At 42.5% G+C, this 17,755-nt stretch overlaps 1 protein-coding gene across 2 annotated transcripts in view; it reads right to left on the reverse strand.

Annotated features, from left to right (window-relative positions):
- Nucleotides 1-708: 708 nt before the first annotated feature.
- The window catches only part of LOC142590559 (F-box only protein 6-like), a 32,262-nt gene continuing 15,215 nt past the window's right edge, over nt 709-17,755 (reverse strand). Inside the window, exons 5-7 of one of the 2 annotated variants that reach the window (XR_012830182.1) lie at nt 17,158-17,378; nt 10,296-10,458; nt 709-2,685 (exon numbers count right to left, since the gene is read on the reverse strand). Coding sequence is in view for 1 of the 2 variants with exons in the window: in XM_075702805.1 (XP_075558920.1) it covers nt 17,205-17,378 (174 nt within the window). In the remaining variant the exon portion in view is untranslated. Of the gene's footprint in view, nt 2,686-10,295; nt 10,459-10,482; nt 17,379-17,755 lie in introns of those variants that run through there. The other variant, XM_075702805.1, reaches the window with a different exon arrangement.

Raw genomic sequence — 17,755 nt, forward strand, 5'->3', positions numbered from 1 at the left:
AAGACCACCGCATCAAGGCGATGCCATCGGTGCTGCTCAACCAAGCTTTCCTGTACAACTCTTTTTTTTTTTGGCAATACAATATTCGCGGCAGTGTGGATCACGGATTGCACGATAAACTAAAGGCTTTGTTAATTTGGCTCATATGTATTTGAGAACTGGAGAACGGTAAGTGCTTATGGGGTGTCACCACACCGGAGACATTTGTCCCAAAAACCTGCGGCGCAATATGGTTGAATGTTCCCCATCTTATCGCACAGCATGTGGATGGCTCTGTAGCAAAATGATTTGTGCAACATCCATGTTCTCAGGCCAAATATTGGGCGTGAATGTCCTTGGGTATCAATAGTCTCAGGATTACTCTAGCACCTCCTTCCGTCTCTGCAAATAGACACTGAGGAGACCCAGTGTAGATACTTGTCCAACCATAAGAATATCTGGTAAAATCCTAAATCCAGTTTTATTTTACAAAGTTGCTATGAAACTTCAATGCCATTTGGAAATTCTTGCGGCCGGCCTTTTAGGCTTTCATTCACAGGTGACAACGATTAGGCTTTTGTGAAAGTGTCATTTTGAGAACTTCATCAACAGCCAGGCATCGTTACCAGTGCATGCTCTACACATTGCATTTGTCCATTCAAAATATTGCACCAGGCTTAGAGCCCTTTCAAATGACAGTGTTGCATAAACACATAAGGAAACAACAAATGCAAGCAGTAACAGCTTTATTTCATTTTTTGCAAAGCCAACATGTTTACTGAATAAGAGGTTCAGTACATCTCTGTGACACAGATAGACAACAGGTACAGGTTCCTAGCACACTGAAAAATTTGCATGGCTAATGCTTCTTTTACAAAGCCACATGAATTTTTTTTATTGCAGGCTCTATAGAGTGGCTTGGATATACCTTTACACTTCAATAAGTCAACTGCTACATATATACAGCTGCATGCACTACCTTCGTTGAAAAGATTTAAAACCACACTGTGAGTGACAAGAACGCGCAGCAAGACCTGTGGCAGGCCTCCTGTAGTAGCTTATTACCTTCCAAAGCTGGACTGGTCTGTCTGGCTAATGCAGAAAATTGTGAGGGAAAACGTCTTACTTTTTTAAAGGACAACAGCACTGTCCCACTGTCATGGAAATGATATAGCAGAAAAAAAAGAAGAGGTCTGGAAAAGTAAAATTACTTAACGTGCAGAGCGCCAAAAGCTTTGCGGGGGCTTCAGTATGCAGCCAGAAGAGTGCTGTGGTCAGGCACACAGAGACTTAAAAACTATTCTAGTAAAAGTTCCTTCTAGAGACATATCAGCACTTTTAACATTTCCTATCTTATCAGCTGCTGAAATGAACTCCTAAAGCAACAGTACGATAGATTTACAGGCCCACTGGAGCAAATAAACAATCCATGATTACAGATGCTTAGGCAAATGAGCAGTAATGACGTTTTTTTTACCGAGGATGGTTATTAGATTCCATGTCGGCTGAGTCAAGCTGAGACAGGTCAAGAATGCAGGTCCACAAATGTGCGCTACTCCTTCTCCTTACAGCACGCACACAAGCATGGAGAAGTAGCACTCGCGACAAGTACACCATGGTGACACACAAACACCACAAAGTAGGGTACACAGTAGGTAGTGTGCCCCATGAAAGAATGCATCCAACCATTGATTGCAACTCTCAATCCTCTATAAAGTCCCAGGCATTTGCGGACATGCATATCAACATTAGGGCACACCGAGAATGTATCTTGCTTTTCACAAAAGCCTTCATTTCATAGTTAATGCCAGTGGACTACATTGCAATGCTCACGTTGACTCATTGACCCTTCATATTCTCGTGCATGTGGAGTCACATCTGTGATGGAGAGCCAGTTTCTTATCCTGTAGCTATCCCACCTCAAATGCCTCTCAAGGTTTTCTGTGTACAGAATCAATCTCAATGTGCTACTTAAGGTCCGACCACAAAGAAAAAGTTTCCGATGAATTTTAGGTGTTGGCACCGTTCAGCATCAAGAACAATGCAACTCTAAAAGCAACCCCAAAGTGCCCATGCCAGATCACAGCACTGATGCCTGAAGTGGCTAGAAAAGCATAAAAGCTGCCCAACACTGGCCGGTATCGACGAAAAAAATTTGTTGAAAACGTCTTCCTTGTGGGGTTCGGCCTTTAGAGCGACACACGGTAAAGGGAATAACTTGTGCTACTTAAAAATGTGTTTCTTACAATAAGAAGACAGACATTTAGTAAGACAATCACAATAGTATGCCCAAGCTCTCAATAAGTGTCAAGAAAACCAAATTGAACAAGACCTACCACATGTGCCAGAGCAACATTCAAATTGTCTCACACGTATTCCACAACTGAGAAGCAAGGAAAACTGCACAGCCAACGGGGATACGGTGGCTCCTGGTTGGGTCAATGTGCATTGCTTATGAACATGTGTATTGACGCTGCTTCCTACATACATTTTAAATCAAGGTGGCAGACTTTTGCCACATCACTGACACATGACAGTACAATGTATGGGCCAAGTATCTTGACAGAAATTTTGTGTACAGCTCTTTTTTCCGTGCAGGTGCCCAAAGTCAAACAAAGTTCCCAGGAGCAAATGTGACGAGCATGGTCTTGAGAGGAGAGGGTCCCGAGGTGGGCCAGTCAAAGTACTTCTTCGGCACGACAAAGTCTGCCCATTGAAGAGTTATTATGTGGGACCAGGGAAGGATGATACCGATAAAGGTTTAAGGGTGGCAAGCATAGAGAAGAAAGAAAGGTGCATAGCCTGTGACTTAGTGCTTGGCAGTATTGTAAGTGTACGTGACAAATGGTAAACTAGAATCCCAATTTTTGTGGTTTGTGGAGACATGCATGGTAAACATGTTGGTCAGAGCATTCGTGCACTCAGTGAAGCCATTTGTCTGCGGGTGATAAGGTGTTGAGTGGCAGTAATCAGATACACCAAAGATGTAGCAGTTCTTCAACAATGCCTGCCGTAAACTGCCATCTACAATCACTCATCACAATGCGTGGAGCATCGTGACAGAGGATAACGGAGTACAGCAGGAAAGATTAAACATCAGCTGCTGTAGCCAAAGCAAGCAGCGCTGTCTCAGTATAGCAGTTCAAATAGTCTACACACACAATATTCCAGCGACGCCCTGTACTAGACTTGAGAAAGGGACCTAGTAAGTCAACACCAACTTATTCGAAGGGCGAGGTCAGCGGCTTAACTGGCTGCAAGGTACCCACAGGAGGCGCCGATGGCTGCTTATGGCACTGTCAAATGGCACTACTGGCAACTTAAGCCATCTTCCAGAGCTTGGGCCAATAAAACCACTGGTGCATTCGGTGCATTGTCCAAGCAAAGCCGATGTGGCCTGACATGATGTCATTGTGCATGGCGCAAAGGATAGTAGGCCTCAATGTCTGGGGTGCCACAAGGAGAAGTGAAGCGCCTTCAGCAGAATAATTCTTCTTATACAATAAATTGTCAAAAATAATAAAAGTTAAGCCCTGTGCTGACCACCTAGGGTCGTCAAGAATAGTTCTAATAGATAGGTCATGCTGTTGCTCGTGCTTGAAGGCGATGGCATCGGGAAACTCTGCGGAGATGGCAAGGAGGCATTCATCTAAATATAGTGTGGTTGAGCAGAAATACGGGCAGGAAGAAATGGTGTGGATAGGACCGACACTCACTTACAACTGATGAGTTGCTTTTAGCAGTCCATGATGCAATTGACTTTCATGGAGTAGAGCCTTTTCAAAACTCCTCATTAATGAATGTGGACAATTTTTTAGAGTTGTTGAAGTGTTATTGTGCTCCACGATTGTAAGCTATGACAACAATACCTATGTGTAAAAGAGGGGCATATGCATCGGCTTTTGTGTTGCACCTGTGCTTTGCAAGATTTCTTTTTGGCCAAACTGGACTGTAAGTTGCAACCAGAACTTGTGGAAAGGCATGTTTTAAAAGTGTATCAATACGTTGATGACTTTCGTGTGTTTTTTAAGTGTACCAAGTGACCAAATGCCCCTATCGGCAGCCAATGGCATGTTGGATCTTTTTAGTAATACTTCATGTTCTTTGTCTTTTACCCTTGAACTTCCTGCCAGTGGCGTGTTGCAGTTTTTAGACCTCGCTTTGTATTTTAAATGAAACGACCATGTTTGCTGGGAATATTTACCACATTCCAAGAAAAGCCTACTACCTTATGACTCCTCACACACTAAGCTCTTCAAACGAAGGATTGTTTTATTGAGCCTGAATTTGGCTTTGAGAAAGTCCTGTATGCACAAGGTCAAGCACAGCTTCAGTTTGCAGGTGTCACGTCTCAAAAGCTCGGGTTTTCCCTTCAGCCTTTTGGTAGCCGTGGGAGGTTCGATTAAAAAAAAGCTCAAAATGGGAACCGCCGCAACCACACAGGAAAAGTGGAAACCAAAAACGGTTGTGGTGGTGCCATACATACATGCAGTATCGCACAACGTGAAGAAAGTACGACGCAAGCATGAGGTGGATGTAGCTTTCATAGCCCCCTGCAAGCTCGCGAGGTTGTGCTCTCCAATACGTAATCGGAGCAAAAAGTGCAAAAAAATGCATGCAAGAAGAGACATGTAAACCCCTTTGTGACTTGCCCCACTAAGGTCGTTTACCAGATTCCGCTCCGCTGCGGTGAAGTTTACATTGGCCAAACGGGTCGATGTATAAACGACCGACTCGGGGAGCACTCAGCACCTTTAAAGGCTGTCGCGGGTGGTATGCACCTACCTGTGTACATAAAAGATTCTGGTTGCACTCTGCTGTTTAGAAATGCAACCATTTTAAACAAGTCTAATGACAGAATGGCAAGATAAATTATTGAAGCTGGCCAGATATACGCACAATCTGCCACATGTGTCAGTGTCCCGTCAGTTGATAGATAAAGAAATTAGGTATCTCCTCGGGTGTTAGCATTTTCTACAATTTTTTGCATGTCATTACGCATGAGCTTTGTATCAGCCTTCTGACTGTGCATGTGCGGCCCTCCACCCCCTGGAAAATCTTTCATGAAACTTCAGTTGTAAGTGAGGGTCGGTCCTATCCACACCATTTCTTCCCACCCGTATTAATGATCAACGGCACATCATGCACCAACTGGCCCAACAGTCTACGCTTCTGAAATTCATCTAGATTATTGTCCATATCTTGCGTACTTGCTGATGTAAAGCGAGATAAATAGTCAGCATTGGTATAACAGTGACCACTCTTCTATGTGAAAGAAAAGTCATATTCTTGAAGCCGTAATGACCACTAAACTAATCAGCTAGATGGGTCGCATGGTCCAAACAACCAGCAAAGTGAATGGTAGTCTGTCACTATGCTGAAGTGGCGGCCGTACAAGTATGGTCGAAACTTGTGGGTGGAAAATATTACCACGAGGCATTTCAGTTTGGTTATAGTATGATTCCGCTCAGCCTTGGTAAGAGTACGGCTTGCATAGGTGATGACTTTCTGGCATACGCCATGTGTCTGTACGAGTATGGCTCCAATTACCCAGATTACTACTATCGGTGTGAAGCTCCGTTATGGCCTCAGGATCAAAGTGATGCAAAATTGGAGCTGAGGTGAGCAGAAATTTTAGTTGGGAGAATGCAGACTCACACTCAGTAGTCTATGTGGATAGTGTGTCCTTGTGGAGGAGTGACATGAGCGGCTGAGCTAGGTATTCAAAGTCCTTGATGAAACAGCACAAGCACAAACATAGACCCAGGAAGGTGTGGAGGTCTTTTGCCATTTCCCGCTGGTTCGTCATGAATTGCTGCAAGCTTTTCGGGGTCTGGGCGAATGCCTTCCTTGTCAACGAGGAAACCAGAAACAAATGTTTGACACTCACCAAAGTGGCACTTTTTGGAGTTTAGAATCAGTCCAGCTCGTCAATTGCAGTCAAGAACAACTTGGAGTTGTTGGTTGTGCTCATGAAATGTCTTGCCGTAAATAATGTTGTCCAGGTAATACAGTACATACATATTTCCCATCGCGTCCAAGAATCGTTCAGATGTTGCCAGAGCATTATACAAACCGAAAGGCATTATGTTAAACTTGGAGTCCATCTGGCATTATGGAGGCAGTCTCCTCCTTGTCTGGCGGTTGTATCAGTATCTGCCAGTAGCCATAGTGCAGGTCAACAGAGGAGAAGTACAAAGCAGAATGTAAACAGTCAATGGCATCATCTGTCATCTATATGTGGGAGAAGATACACATCTTTCTTTATCAATGCACTTAGGCACCTGTAGTCAACACAGAATCGTCATGAATCATCTTTCTTCATGACCAATATAACTGAAGCCGCCCAGAGACTACTGGATGACTCCTTTCTGCAGCATGTCTGTAGCTTGTTCAGCATTCACTTTGCACTCGGCAGGAGAAACGTGGTACAACTTCTGTTGTATTGGCAGCGCTGTTCCAGTATTGATGTGGTGGCGTACAATGCAGTGAAGTGGTGAAGTGGAGTGAGATAGACGCTCTTGTGCAAAGTCAAACACCGACGCATAGCAGGCAAGGAGCTCTTGGAGCACTTGTTGGTGGGAAGAGGGGAGCAATTTGTTAATCATGCTCCTGAAGTTGGAAGAGTGGTCACTGAGTGGTAAGCTTGCGTCTGCAGAAGTACCAACCGCACAAATGCTGTCAGGTAAAATAACTGGCTCAGACATATTAACAGTCCACGCGCGAGCACAACCATCTCCGACTTCGACAAGTGACTGAGGGACAAGTACATTCTTCTTTACAGTGTTGACATATTCGGGTTCAATTATTCCATGGCAGAAACCAGCGTGGAAGTGCAACAAGGTCACTGGGATGAACATTGCCATCTGCGCAAGCAAAAGTATATCAGCTCACAAGACCTTCTAATGGAATGTTGTCAAGGTGTCAATATTTAGCATAGGTGAACAGGTGATTGGATATCGCTGCTGAATAAAATTTCATCAGCTCTGCAGCCTAATGTTGCTCCACACTCCTGTAAGAATTAAATACAAAGAATTACGGCATGTGTGCTAGTACGGTAAGTTGAGTTTGAAATGCCTTTCCACCAATGGTTATCACAATGGAATATACTCCCACAGGACGGAACAGTCCACCACCAACTCTGTGAAATGTGGTATTTCCCTCCCAAGCAAACGTCACTTTCAGTCCTAGGCAGTTCTTGAAACAGAGACACATCAATGACAAGGAAGCACCAGTATCTACCAAAGCCACAGTATTTACACCATTGACACAAGCACACACTTTGTTCTTTAACATGACGACAGGCGGAGGCAATTGAAAAAGTGACCATTCTGCAACCTCACCTCCATTGGTCGCACCAGCCCGTTTTCCAGCGGGGTTGGCGTAGGCAAGCAGAGACGTGGAGATGGTCATCGATTTGTCCAAGTCAGCAGTGGAGTCAGGCTGCAGGTTAGTCAGGCTGGGGAGTCATTCCTTGGTGTGTACGTGTCTTCTCTAGGTAGCTGGTGAAAAGATACAAATGGTTGCCAGGATACAGCTTCTTGCATGCGAGGTGGAGATGCGGGATCTCAAGGAGCACATTGTGGGCAATGGCAGCAATACCTGGCGATGTGTCCCTGAGGCCCGCAGCTGTAGCACCCAGGTGTGCTGCGAATGTCATTGAAGTTGGGCACAGATCTCGAATGTGCACTGTAGATAAGATACGCACACCGAAGCTGCCTGTCACGTCAACATTCAAACCTCGTAGATTCTGGCTGGATTATGGTATTCTGGCCATAGGTGCTGTAAGTGTGGCAGACAATGTCAAAAGGTCGTGACGAGGTCACCGATGGCTCCATGTAGCGCTCATCAACAGAGCATTGGTGGTACACGCGGTTGGCATCTGTGCCTTGAAAATGAGTAAGTTCACCTTTAACAACTCTCTGTACTAAAACCGTAAGGCTGTTAGAGGCAGATACGTACACACTTGCTATGGCAGTCATGTTGGCCAGCTGACCAGACTGGAAGAATGTGGTATGTTTTAAGAGCCTTGAACATACGACAGTCGGATTGAGGTTTTCCTTAGAGATAAAAAAAAATAAGTACACATGTTGGGAAATTCCCTTGAGTAGGTGTCCAACCTTGTCCACGTCCAACACTTTTGCATTCACAATTCCGCGAAGCTTCAGGATTTCCTCAATATAGGTAGTACACATCTCTCCTGGTAACTGCGCTCATAATGAATGTGTCTGCTCAGCCTTTTTCTTTTTCGAAAGTGAATTACAAAAGCACTTCTTGATCTCTTTGATGAAGCTGTACCAAGTTGTGAGCACGCCCTCGTTCTTGTTCAACCACATAAGGGCCGTTCCGACAAGGAAAAGACGATCTTAGAGAGCTGCGCAGACGTGCTTCGTTCATTGTGGTGGCTCACCCTTTGGTAGTGTCTCAACCAGTCTCTGACGTCCCCATTCGCTTTGCCTGAGAATGTATGTGCTTCACAATGTTGGCCTTGGAGCATGTTGCAATCTCGTTTTCTCTTCCAGAGGTTAGTTCCTGCTGTTTGCAGCCATAGTGGACGTCTTCATGTTATAACATGAACGTTCAGAGAAGCCAATAATAAAAAAATATATATTTTGCAGTGCCGAGAAAAAACCCATATACAGCATAACTACAAGGAAAGCCTGTTACAATAAAACTATGTTACAATGGAATGTAACGTAGTTTTGTAAAACAGATAACCAATGAAACCAGCAGTCTCAATGGAGCTGTTATTCTTCGTCAAGGCCCATATTCTGCAACGCTTTGGTTTTAGAAGAATTCAGTTTGACGGTGGCGTCATGTTTGGGTGGTCCGCTGACATAATGAAAACAAGGGGAAGCATAGAGGCCAATCGGCGCACAAGTATTTTCAGGATGTGAACGTCACAAATCAACTGAAAATATAGCAAATTATGAATGTTTCTTGGGAAAGAAAAAATAATACATTCATGTTATTGATGAGTTTTATGTTTTTCATTATGAAACGTGTGTGGGACATACAGGTGTTGAGTGATTTAGCATATTTTGATTGCTGCAGTTGACCTATTTATGCCGCATGGTGGGACATTGTGCGCTGGCTTGCCACTTTCGAGGAACCGTTGCTTGAACACCACCTTTTCGTATGTCATCTTTGGAAATTTCACCCACTCCTTTTCTTTGCCAACAATTGTTATGGCTTCAGCAAAAAAAAAAAAGGCTGACTGACGGCTGGAACAGGGCGAAGGTTTGCTTGTTGGCCACGCACTGTTGGAAACTTCCAGTCACAGAAAAGTGCAACGTGCACAGCATTCTGGCCACAGTATCAATGCCGCTAATGCGTTGCGGCCCCAAACCAACCTCAAGCTTCTCGCACAGGCAGCGAACTGTTCCTTTTGAGAGCCTCAATCGCCTCCTGAATTCTTCGTCTCCCATATCAAACATGCTTTGTTGATGTCAAGGTCATCATTGTCTCTCACGGACGCTCGCTAAAAGCACCAACCCAGGTGCCACAGGGATCACCATCGATGCTGTTTTGCTTGGAACAACGATCTCGCCCGTGCACAAGGCATGCACAGGCTCTGCACATGGCACACGGCGCTTCGGATCACACCGAAGCACCTTGCGTCACTTTGCTTCACAGCAGACGACAAATTCGGTTTTCACATAATTGACAAGTGCGTGACATCACCATAATATGCGTGCGTGCCTTGAGGCGACGGCGCCACCCAGGTGGCGACCAATTGCTGCTCACAAAGCGAATTCTTCGGAAACAGAAGCACTACAGAATATGGGCCCTGGTCAGCAAAACAGCCTTCCATATAGCGCGGAAGCCTCAGCACTTGAATCACATACAAGAAATGCAGTGAACTGAAGGAACTGACAGGCTGAAATTCAAGCTATCTCTAGTTGCAGGCATTCGCCGATAACACCATCACAACACACTACAGTAGTTTTCAGTGGAACCCTCATGCCGCAGTGTTCCCAGATTGCATGTTGTGCAGAGGATTCACATTGATGAAGACAAAAAGACTTTGTCACTATTCAGAGCCTATTAAACTATTCATTTAGTTTCATAGTAGTCCTGCATACCAATGTACAAGGTTCAGACTGACTGCAGTAAGCATCTGGCCCAGTCTGGAGAGATTTACTACAAAGTGTACCACAGAATTAGCAACAGTATAGTGTCCCGGAGAAGGAATATCACAAACAAGTATATTAAGTGGGTGATGGTTGCATTTTGGGGGGCAGAGGGGAGGGGCTAAGGTTCCATTATTCTCTGTTAAGTTTCCCATGCTTGGTGCATAATAATACAATTATTACCTTGAGCAGGCCCTTGGTCTCCCTGAAGGCGTGTACCATCCTGGACTCATCACCTGAGGCAGGCGCTCGAAGGATATGCGCCTTTGTTCATAGGCAGCGCTCCGGTCGGAAAAGCTGGGAGCGGGGAGTGCTGAAGCCCGCTCAGCAAGCTAAGGCTTCCCACCTGTTGTAAGTTCAGGTGGCTAGGTGTATGTTTTGCTTCAAGGTGTTGACACTTGAGCAATATCTTCATGGTTATAGCAAGAATATACAAATTTGTTACACAAAGGGCCTAGTAACACTCATTCTCAAAGATCTTTTTATTGTGAAACGTGCACGAGGGTTTTGGAAGGAATCACATTTCCATAGCCTTAGCATGGACCACAAACTCAGTTCAAATATCTGCATCAATCCCATATTGTTAGATTACATTTGATTGGACCACCATGACTATGGTATGTTGCATGAATACTGCAAGACCTGAATGCACTCCACAGAAATGGATATAAGGACTGTGCACAACATCGATTTCAAAGCAGAGCGCCTCCATATGTCAAGAAAGAAGCCCAAAATCATGTCGTTACAAGTGCATGCTGCAAATGGATGTTTCACTTCACTGCCATAAATTCAGAAAGTGAATGCATAATGCACATCCGCACTGTTGTGCTGGACACTGCAGAGTGTGCTAGAAGATAATGGAGAGAAAGTAGTGCAAAAAGATGGGTCCATCTCATCAACCGATGCAACTACTAGAAAATATGAGCTTTAAGCAGGCTCTAAATGATAAAGACAGAAAGGTCAACTTTTAATAGTCATGGTGCATGCTTCTTTGCCAAAATGGCCGTTCTCAAAATAACAAGCCACTCCAATGTTACATTGTGGCAACCCCCTGAAAACATGTGCTAATGTAAAATATGTTGAAAATTGGCACTAAGACACAGGTGTGGTTTTGCATTTCAGCCAGAGAATTTATATTTCACAAACGCATGACATCTATTACAGAAAGAAATCACACCAGCATTGCAAGGGTACTGTTACAAACAACACAGGGTAGCATTTACCTAGCTGTCCAGCCTTTCACATTTCACATGGCAGAATTACACTTGCTGGAGTGTGCTTTATGCGTGTCCATCAAGAATACTGCCATGGTTGCCCTTATCAAGAATGTGCAAGCTATTTGAGGATTTTCCCAAACTTGTGCACCAGATGAAAACGTCCTGCACTAAAACAGAGGTACACAAGCTCATAGCATGTAATGTGCACAAAATCTAACATTTCTTTCACTAAAGTGTCATTAAAATATAAATAAAGGCACAGTTATTAAGAAGTTGACCTTACCTCATGCACAGCACATCATACATTAGTTTTACAAGTGTGACTCACTGTGAGCGCTTCCTTCTGTTATATTGCAAATGTGTGCAAGAATCCTTTTCTCTCAAACAAGTTTCTAGTTTACGCATACACATGCGTCAGCATGAAGTGTCAATTAGGAATAAAGTGAGCGGGCACCTTCCTACTCGTTGCCCGGGTAAGCCGATCTTGAAAGAAGTTCAGATATTGTGCCAGTGCGGAGATAGCCGGGCATGAGAGTTACGCGAGGTGTATCATATAAGAAAGAAGGGAGATGATGGTGTCGGTGACACCTCAGTTTATCTGTACAACAATGAGATGAGGTTTATTGATGAACGTAGTTAGGTTGTGTGTTGCTTGAATAGAAATTTTTTGGGTGGTTATGCTTTATCTGCGCACGTGCAGTGGTATATTTCTGGGATGTACTTATATGTGGAATAAAGGTTAGTTGCAAGTCTGCGCCTGTCCTTGTATGCTCTCTCTCTGTGGTCTTTTGTTTGCACATTTAAAATATTGTTTGCTAATATGCACCAACTCGCCCAACAAGAAGTTCTTCCAAGCTAGTTTCTAAAAGTGCAGTGAAAAGATGGGTTTCAAGAATATCTGTCTACAGCTGTAAAGACACATTGAAGGCATTGACAGAAATCTCTGGAGGGAATCATCATTTATGATGGCCAATAAGAAACAGACAATAGGAATGGCACTCACAAAATGATGAAACATAAATATTGAAACTCTTCCATGGTCCACTGCATAGCCAGACAGGAATTGCATGAAACTGCCCTCTCCCAAACACACTATGCATACCTCTACCTGCTGCTGGCAGCCATGGGCCTTGTGAATGCCCTCTTTTATTCCTATTTATGTCGCCAAGGCACTCAGCCGTGCTCCCTAAAGCACCTCTCCTTCTCGTCAGTCACTCTCTATCAAGCTCATCTTAAGTGCTGCCTGTGGCCTCTGGCCCCACCAGCGAAATTTTGCAACAGGATGAAATAAAATGTTGCTCATTGCACCAGAAGCTACCTACTATTCCAGACTGAAAAATATGCAATTAAAGGCAGCACTATGTCCCAACATAAACAAAGAAGTATGTAAACTGTAGTTGTTGCAAAAAAGAAAAATCTGAAATTTATGGAGACCCAAGCACATAATGTAATGAGTGCACTGTGGTGTTGCGAATTTCAGGCTATACTTCTTAATTATTGCCTTAGGCTGCGAGTAATTCAGCTTTCTCATGCCAACTGTAATCCATATTCTTCCATTCATGGGGTTTACATGTGTAAAGTATGCACAGCCAAACTCTATTGCAGCAAACCTACTACAGGTTGAATATTTTACAAACAAAAAAGGTAATCGTCCAAAGCAAAAACTTAAACATTTTTGTTACGAATTCATTAGACCCACATTAACTAAACTTTATATAAGCATGCTACTTCATCTGCATCTCTATATAGGCTTCAATTATGCCAGAGTGAATATGTAATCAAAGACAAGATTCTCTGGATATTGAATGCACTATACTCTTTTCCTGCATGTTTCTACAGAGCCTCCACACTAAATATATATACATAAAAATAGTAAAATGTTTGTCTACAGGGTTGTCCACAGGCTTTGTCAACATGTGAAACTTAAAAAATATGCTAAATCAGTTTAGACTGGTATAAAAAATTCTTTAAAAACCTTCTTTTGATTAATTTGGTGGGAAAATGTTTATAATTACTGGAGAAAATGAGGGACACACCTCCCTTTTATGAATTCTGAGCAAAAACATGATGAAAGCGATAGTGGCAAGCAGGTTTCCCTCATTCATAACAAACTGCGAATTGATAACACCTACTACATGCGGGATGATGTATTGAGTACACGGGCGCCAGCACCTATCAGCAGAGGTGACAGTTTTGAAAGATAGCGGTTGCAGGACCAAGCACAAGAACTACGGCTGTTGGCTCTAAATGCCAGAAGTATTAAGAATAAAACTAACACCCTTGAACTACTACTCGTTTTCTATGAACCGCACATTCTTGTTCTTTCAGAAACATGGTTACATGATCAAATAAGTAATGATGAAATTATTTCCCCTGGCTATCATGTTTTTACAAGGGATAGTGGTTCAAGGGGCGGGGGTGTTGCAGTTATTGTGAAGTCCTTTGTCCAGGTCACTGTCCTTGACTAAATTCCAGATCACGAAAGCCTGTTTTTAAATGTGTCATGTTGGGGCTTGACCTTCTTATTATGCGCAGTTTATCGTGATCCTGATTCTCAATTAACATTTCTTGAAAACTTATATTATCACTTCTTAACCAAGCTTGAAAACAATGTTATTATGACGGGAGATTTCAATCTACCAGGCTTGGACTGGAGGAGTTTAGCTCACGAGAGCTGTGCTTCTGGCGTTTGAATTGTGGACCCCATGTTAGCTTTACACCTTAACTAAATTGTGCGTGACTGTACCCATAAAAATGCTCTTAGATTTGTTCTTTGTCAGTGAATTGTTCTCTAATGGTGAACTCAGAGTTGAGCCTCGTGTTTCTGATCAACATTTGCTTTTTTTTTTTCTTGTCCTACTGGTCGCTTTGAGAGTGCTCGAAATTTCTTTGTTGCCTACGTCCATGATTTTGACCGTGCTGGCAACGCTTCTATTATTGATTGTTTGGATGATGTATGGCTGCGTACTGATGAGGGTGATGTACACAGCTTATGGGAACGCCTCAAGGAAGGCACCTTATTTTCTATCACAAATTTTGTACCTCGACGAAGAATGAGAAATAAGTGTCGAAACCCTTGGATGAGTCGCGATATTATTCATTTGAAGCGGAGATTTCAACGTCTTAGGCGACATCATTCTATATCTTCTCAGCATTTGCAGAATTTAAAACAAGAATTAGCACAGAAACTGCCCATTTCGAACTCCCACTATTTTAAGGTTACTCTTTCTTCATTCATAAAAACAGATCCCTTGGTCATCAAAAACAGTTACCTTGGTCATCAAAATGAGGTCATAAGAGAAATTAAAAGTGATGATGGGAACCTTGTTACCGATGAGAAGGAAGTAGCTCAGCTCTTTAATGGATACTTTCAAACTGTCTTTGGGGGGGGCCTTTCAGACATGGTATTTGATGCACCGAAACGATCCATCGATCCTAGCGAGGTTCCTGTCATTACCACAGAAGGGGTTTTGTCTTTGCTTCATAAAATAAATATTCAGAAAGGTCATGGTCTTGATGGCATTCCAAGTGCTTTTTTAAAGCGTTATGCGGACCAGATCTCAGAGCATCTTGCTAAAATTTTCACTTTATATCTACAAACTGGTGAGTTGCCTAAGGATTGGAGGAAGGCTTGTGTTGTACCAATCCATAAAAAAGGGGATCAGTTACTCGTGACTAATTACTGGCCGGTATCAATTATTTCTACATCCTGTAAACTCCTAGAGCACCAGCATGGCCCCCTTTATAAATGACTCTTTTAAGGAAAAGAACATCCTATCACCTTTTCAGCATGAATTCAGGAAGGGCATGTCAACCACTACTCAACTAGTTATGACGGTTCATAACTTTCTCAGCGTACTGGGTAACTCGGGACAGATCGATGTTCTTTTTCTGGATATGGCGAAAGCTTTTGACAAGGTACCCCATTCAAAGCTTCTTTATAAATTGTGGTTCATTGGTCTTCCGCTGTATCTTGTAGAATGAGTCAGAGCATACTTAAGTGGTAGAACGCAGTCTGTTGATGTGAATGGCACCCTTTCTGAATCGCTTGCAGTTACTTCCGGTGTTCCTCAAGGTAGTGTGTTAGGGCCTTTGCTGTCTTTAATATATATATAAATGATTTAATAAATGTCATTCCACAGTCAGTGTAAATAAGATTGTTCGCAGATGACTGTGTTGCATATAAAGAAATAGCATAAATAGCAGACCATCAACAGCTTCAAAAAATCTTTGCTCAAGATATGTCACTGGTGTGAAGAATGGAATATGGGTTTAAACATTGATAAGAGTGTGCTTCTCCGAGTTATGCGAAGAAGAAATGTTAGCTGTTACCAGTATTGCCTCCACAACGGTCACATTATTGAGGTCTCACAATATAAGTATCTAGGAATAACTTTTCACAACCGATTAACCTGGGGCACTCATATCTCTGAGATCTGTTCAACTGCATTCTCGAAGCTCTGTTTCCCAAGACGAAAATTAAGCATACTCCTAGCCATATTAAGCTCTTCGCTTATAAAACTTTCATTAGGTCCAAACTTGAATACTCCTCTGTAATTTGGGACCCGCACAAGGAAGACATCTATCAATTAGAGCTTGTTCAGAGAAAGGCAGTAAGTTTCATTTTTCATAAATACAGAGGGTCAGACTCCCCAACACAGCATATGAAGGACAATAATATCCTGTTGCTTATTACACGTAAAAAACTGAAACACATTTCTTTCCTTCATAAAATTTTGGCAGGAAAGCTTAGCATTGCTCGCCCTTCATTCCTCAGGCACTCCACTACTCGAAGGACCCGCCATAATAGGGAACATTCATTACAGCCTATTTTTGCTAAAACAAACTCATTTAAGCACAGTTTCTTCTCTCAAACAGTAGCTGATTGGAACGCATTTCCTGAATCGGTTTTTCGCTTTCCTGACGTGGAACAGGCCCTTCAAACTTTGTTTCTGCACTAGAAAGGAAACAACTTTCTTATGGCGAATTTCAATATTCATTACTTTTCATTTCTGCTCTGTAGTCTTTTAATTGTTTATTCTGCTGTTTGTCACATGCAATGTAATTTTTTTTTCTTTTTTTACATGTACATGCTATGATGATTTGTGTTTTCATGCCCCCCCTGCTTGGGCCAATCTGGCGTGCAGTATTGTAAATAAATAAATGAATAAAATATAAATAAAACTTCATTGTCGCTACATCAGTTGGACATCATGAATTCCCCATTATTTTCTCGCGTTCTGACTGTTTTGGAGCAGGAAATGTTCTCAAAAAATTTATGTGGGGTCCTTGCCTTCTATGAAATGAAATATGGTCTTTCTCTACGAAAAAGCACACAAGTAGACATTGCTGCAATTGATTACATCATGCGAGAGCTTCACGATGATAGCGCCACTTTTCTTCCATATTTTAATATTTTCTGGCTTACGAAGCTACCTCCTGCAATTAAGAGAGGCTGCATTGATATTTCAGAAGTGTTGTTCAATAATGCAGCTTCTGCAAGCTAAGTTTTGATTAATACACTTTATGAATAACTTCTTTTTTTTCATTTGCTTTTCGCCATAGAAGCCCCATTATTTGTTGCTATAAGCAAGAGGTTCAATCGAACTCACAAATCTTATTTAAATAACATGGTCATAAATTCCACAATGGTGCAAGGGACATATTCAAAAGGTTCATGCAAATTATAAACTAGAACAATAAACTAATCAAGTCTGATATTATCAATCAAGTGCGTTTAAGCCAGGTTCATTACTTGTATAAATCTGTACATAAGAGAATATCACTAATGGAGCAGTACTCCCACACAAAACATCAGATGCACATACATGAGCGGGTACTTGCAAGCAGCTTCAGGCGGGAGAACCAGGAAAGATTACGCAGTGGTGATTTCAGCGGCTACAGGCTCCTGCTTGTTTCCACGAACACGAACCACACCTCCTGCCATCTTGGATCCATAGTTGCCTGCCCAAAATTGAGTGTCACAACCATAGTGCTGGAACTTAACAAAACGCACCCCTGACGGGTAGTCACGAAACACATGTGTGACCTGCAAATAAACAAAGTAAATAAATAAGCCAAGAGAAGGATCCCTGCGACTGGTTATAAATCGAAGTTGAAAAAAAAATGCAAAGCTTTCAACAATGTTTCTTATAGTAACGGTACCTGTTACAGCCTGCGGGAACCTTTATGGCAATACAGTGTGTTAAAATAAAGTGTGGGGCGTAATCAACATTATACATCTAATCTTAACAAGGTGATGAGCCATGCACATTTCTGTTTGCATGAGCTTCAATTAAAATTATTCAATATGTGTAGAGACTACAAACTGATAATGTCTGTGTCATTCAAAATTTTCACATTAGTCACTCAATGCGGTACATCCCTTTCATAAGCCAAATCTGTCCATGAAACAACATCTCTGGC

This window comes from Dermacentor variabilis, chromosome 8 (assembly GCF_050947875.1).
Source record: "Dermacentor variabilis isolate Ectoservices chromosome 8, ASM5094787v1, whole genome shotgun sequence".
NCBI classification, from domain to species: Eukaryota; Metazoa; Arthropoda; class Arachnida; order Ixodida; family Ixodidae; genus Dermacentor; species Dermacentor variabilis.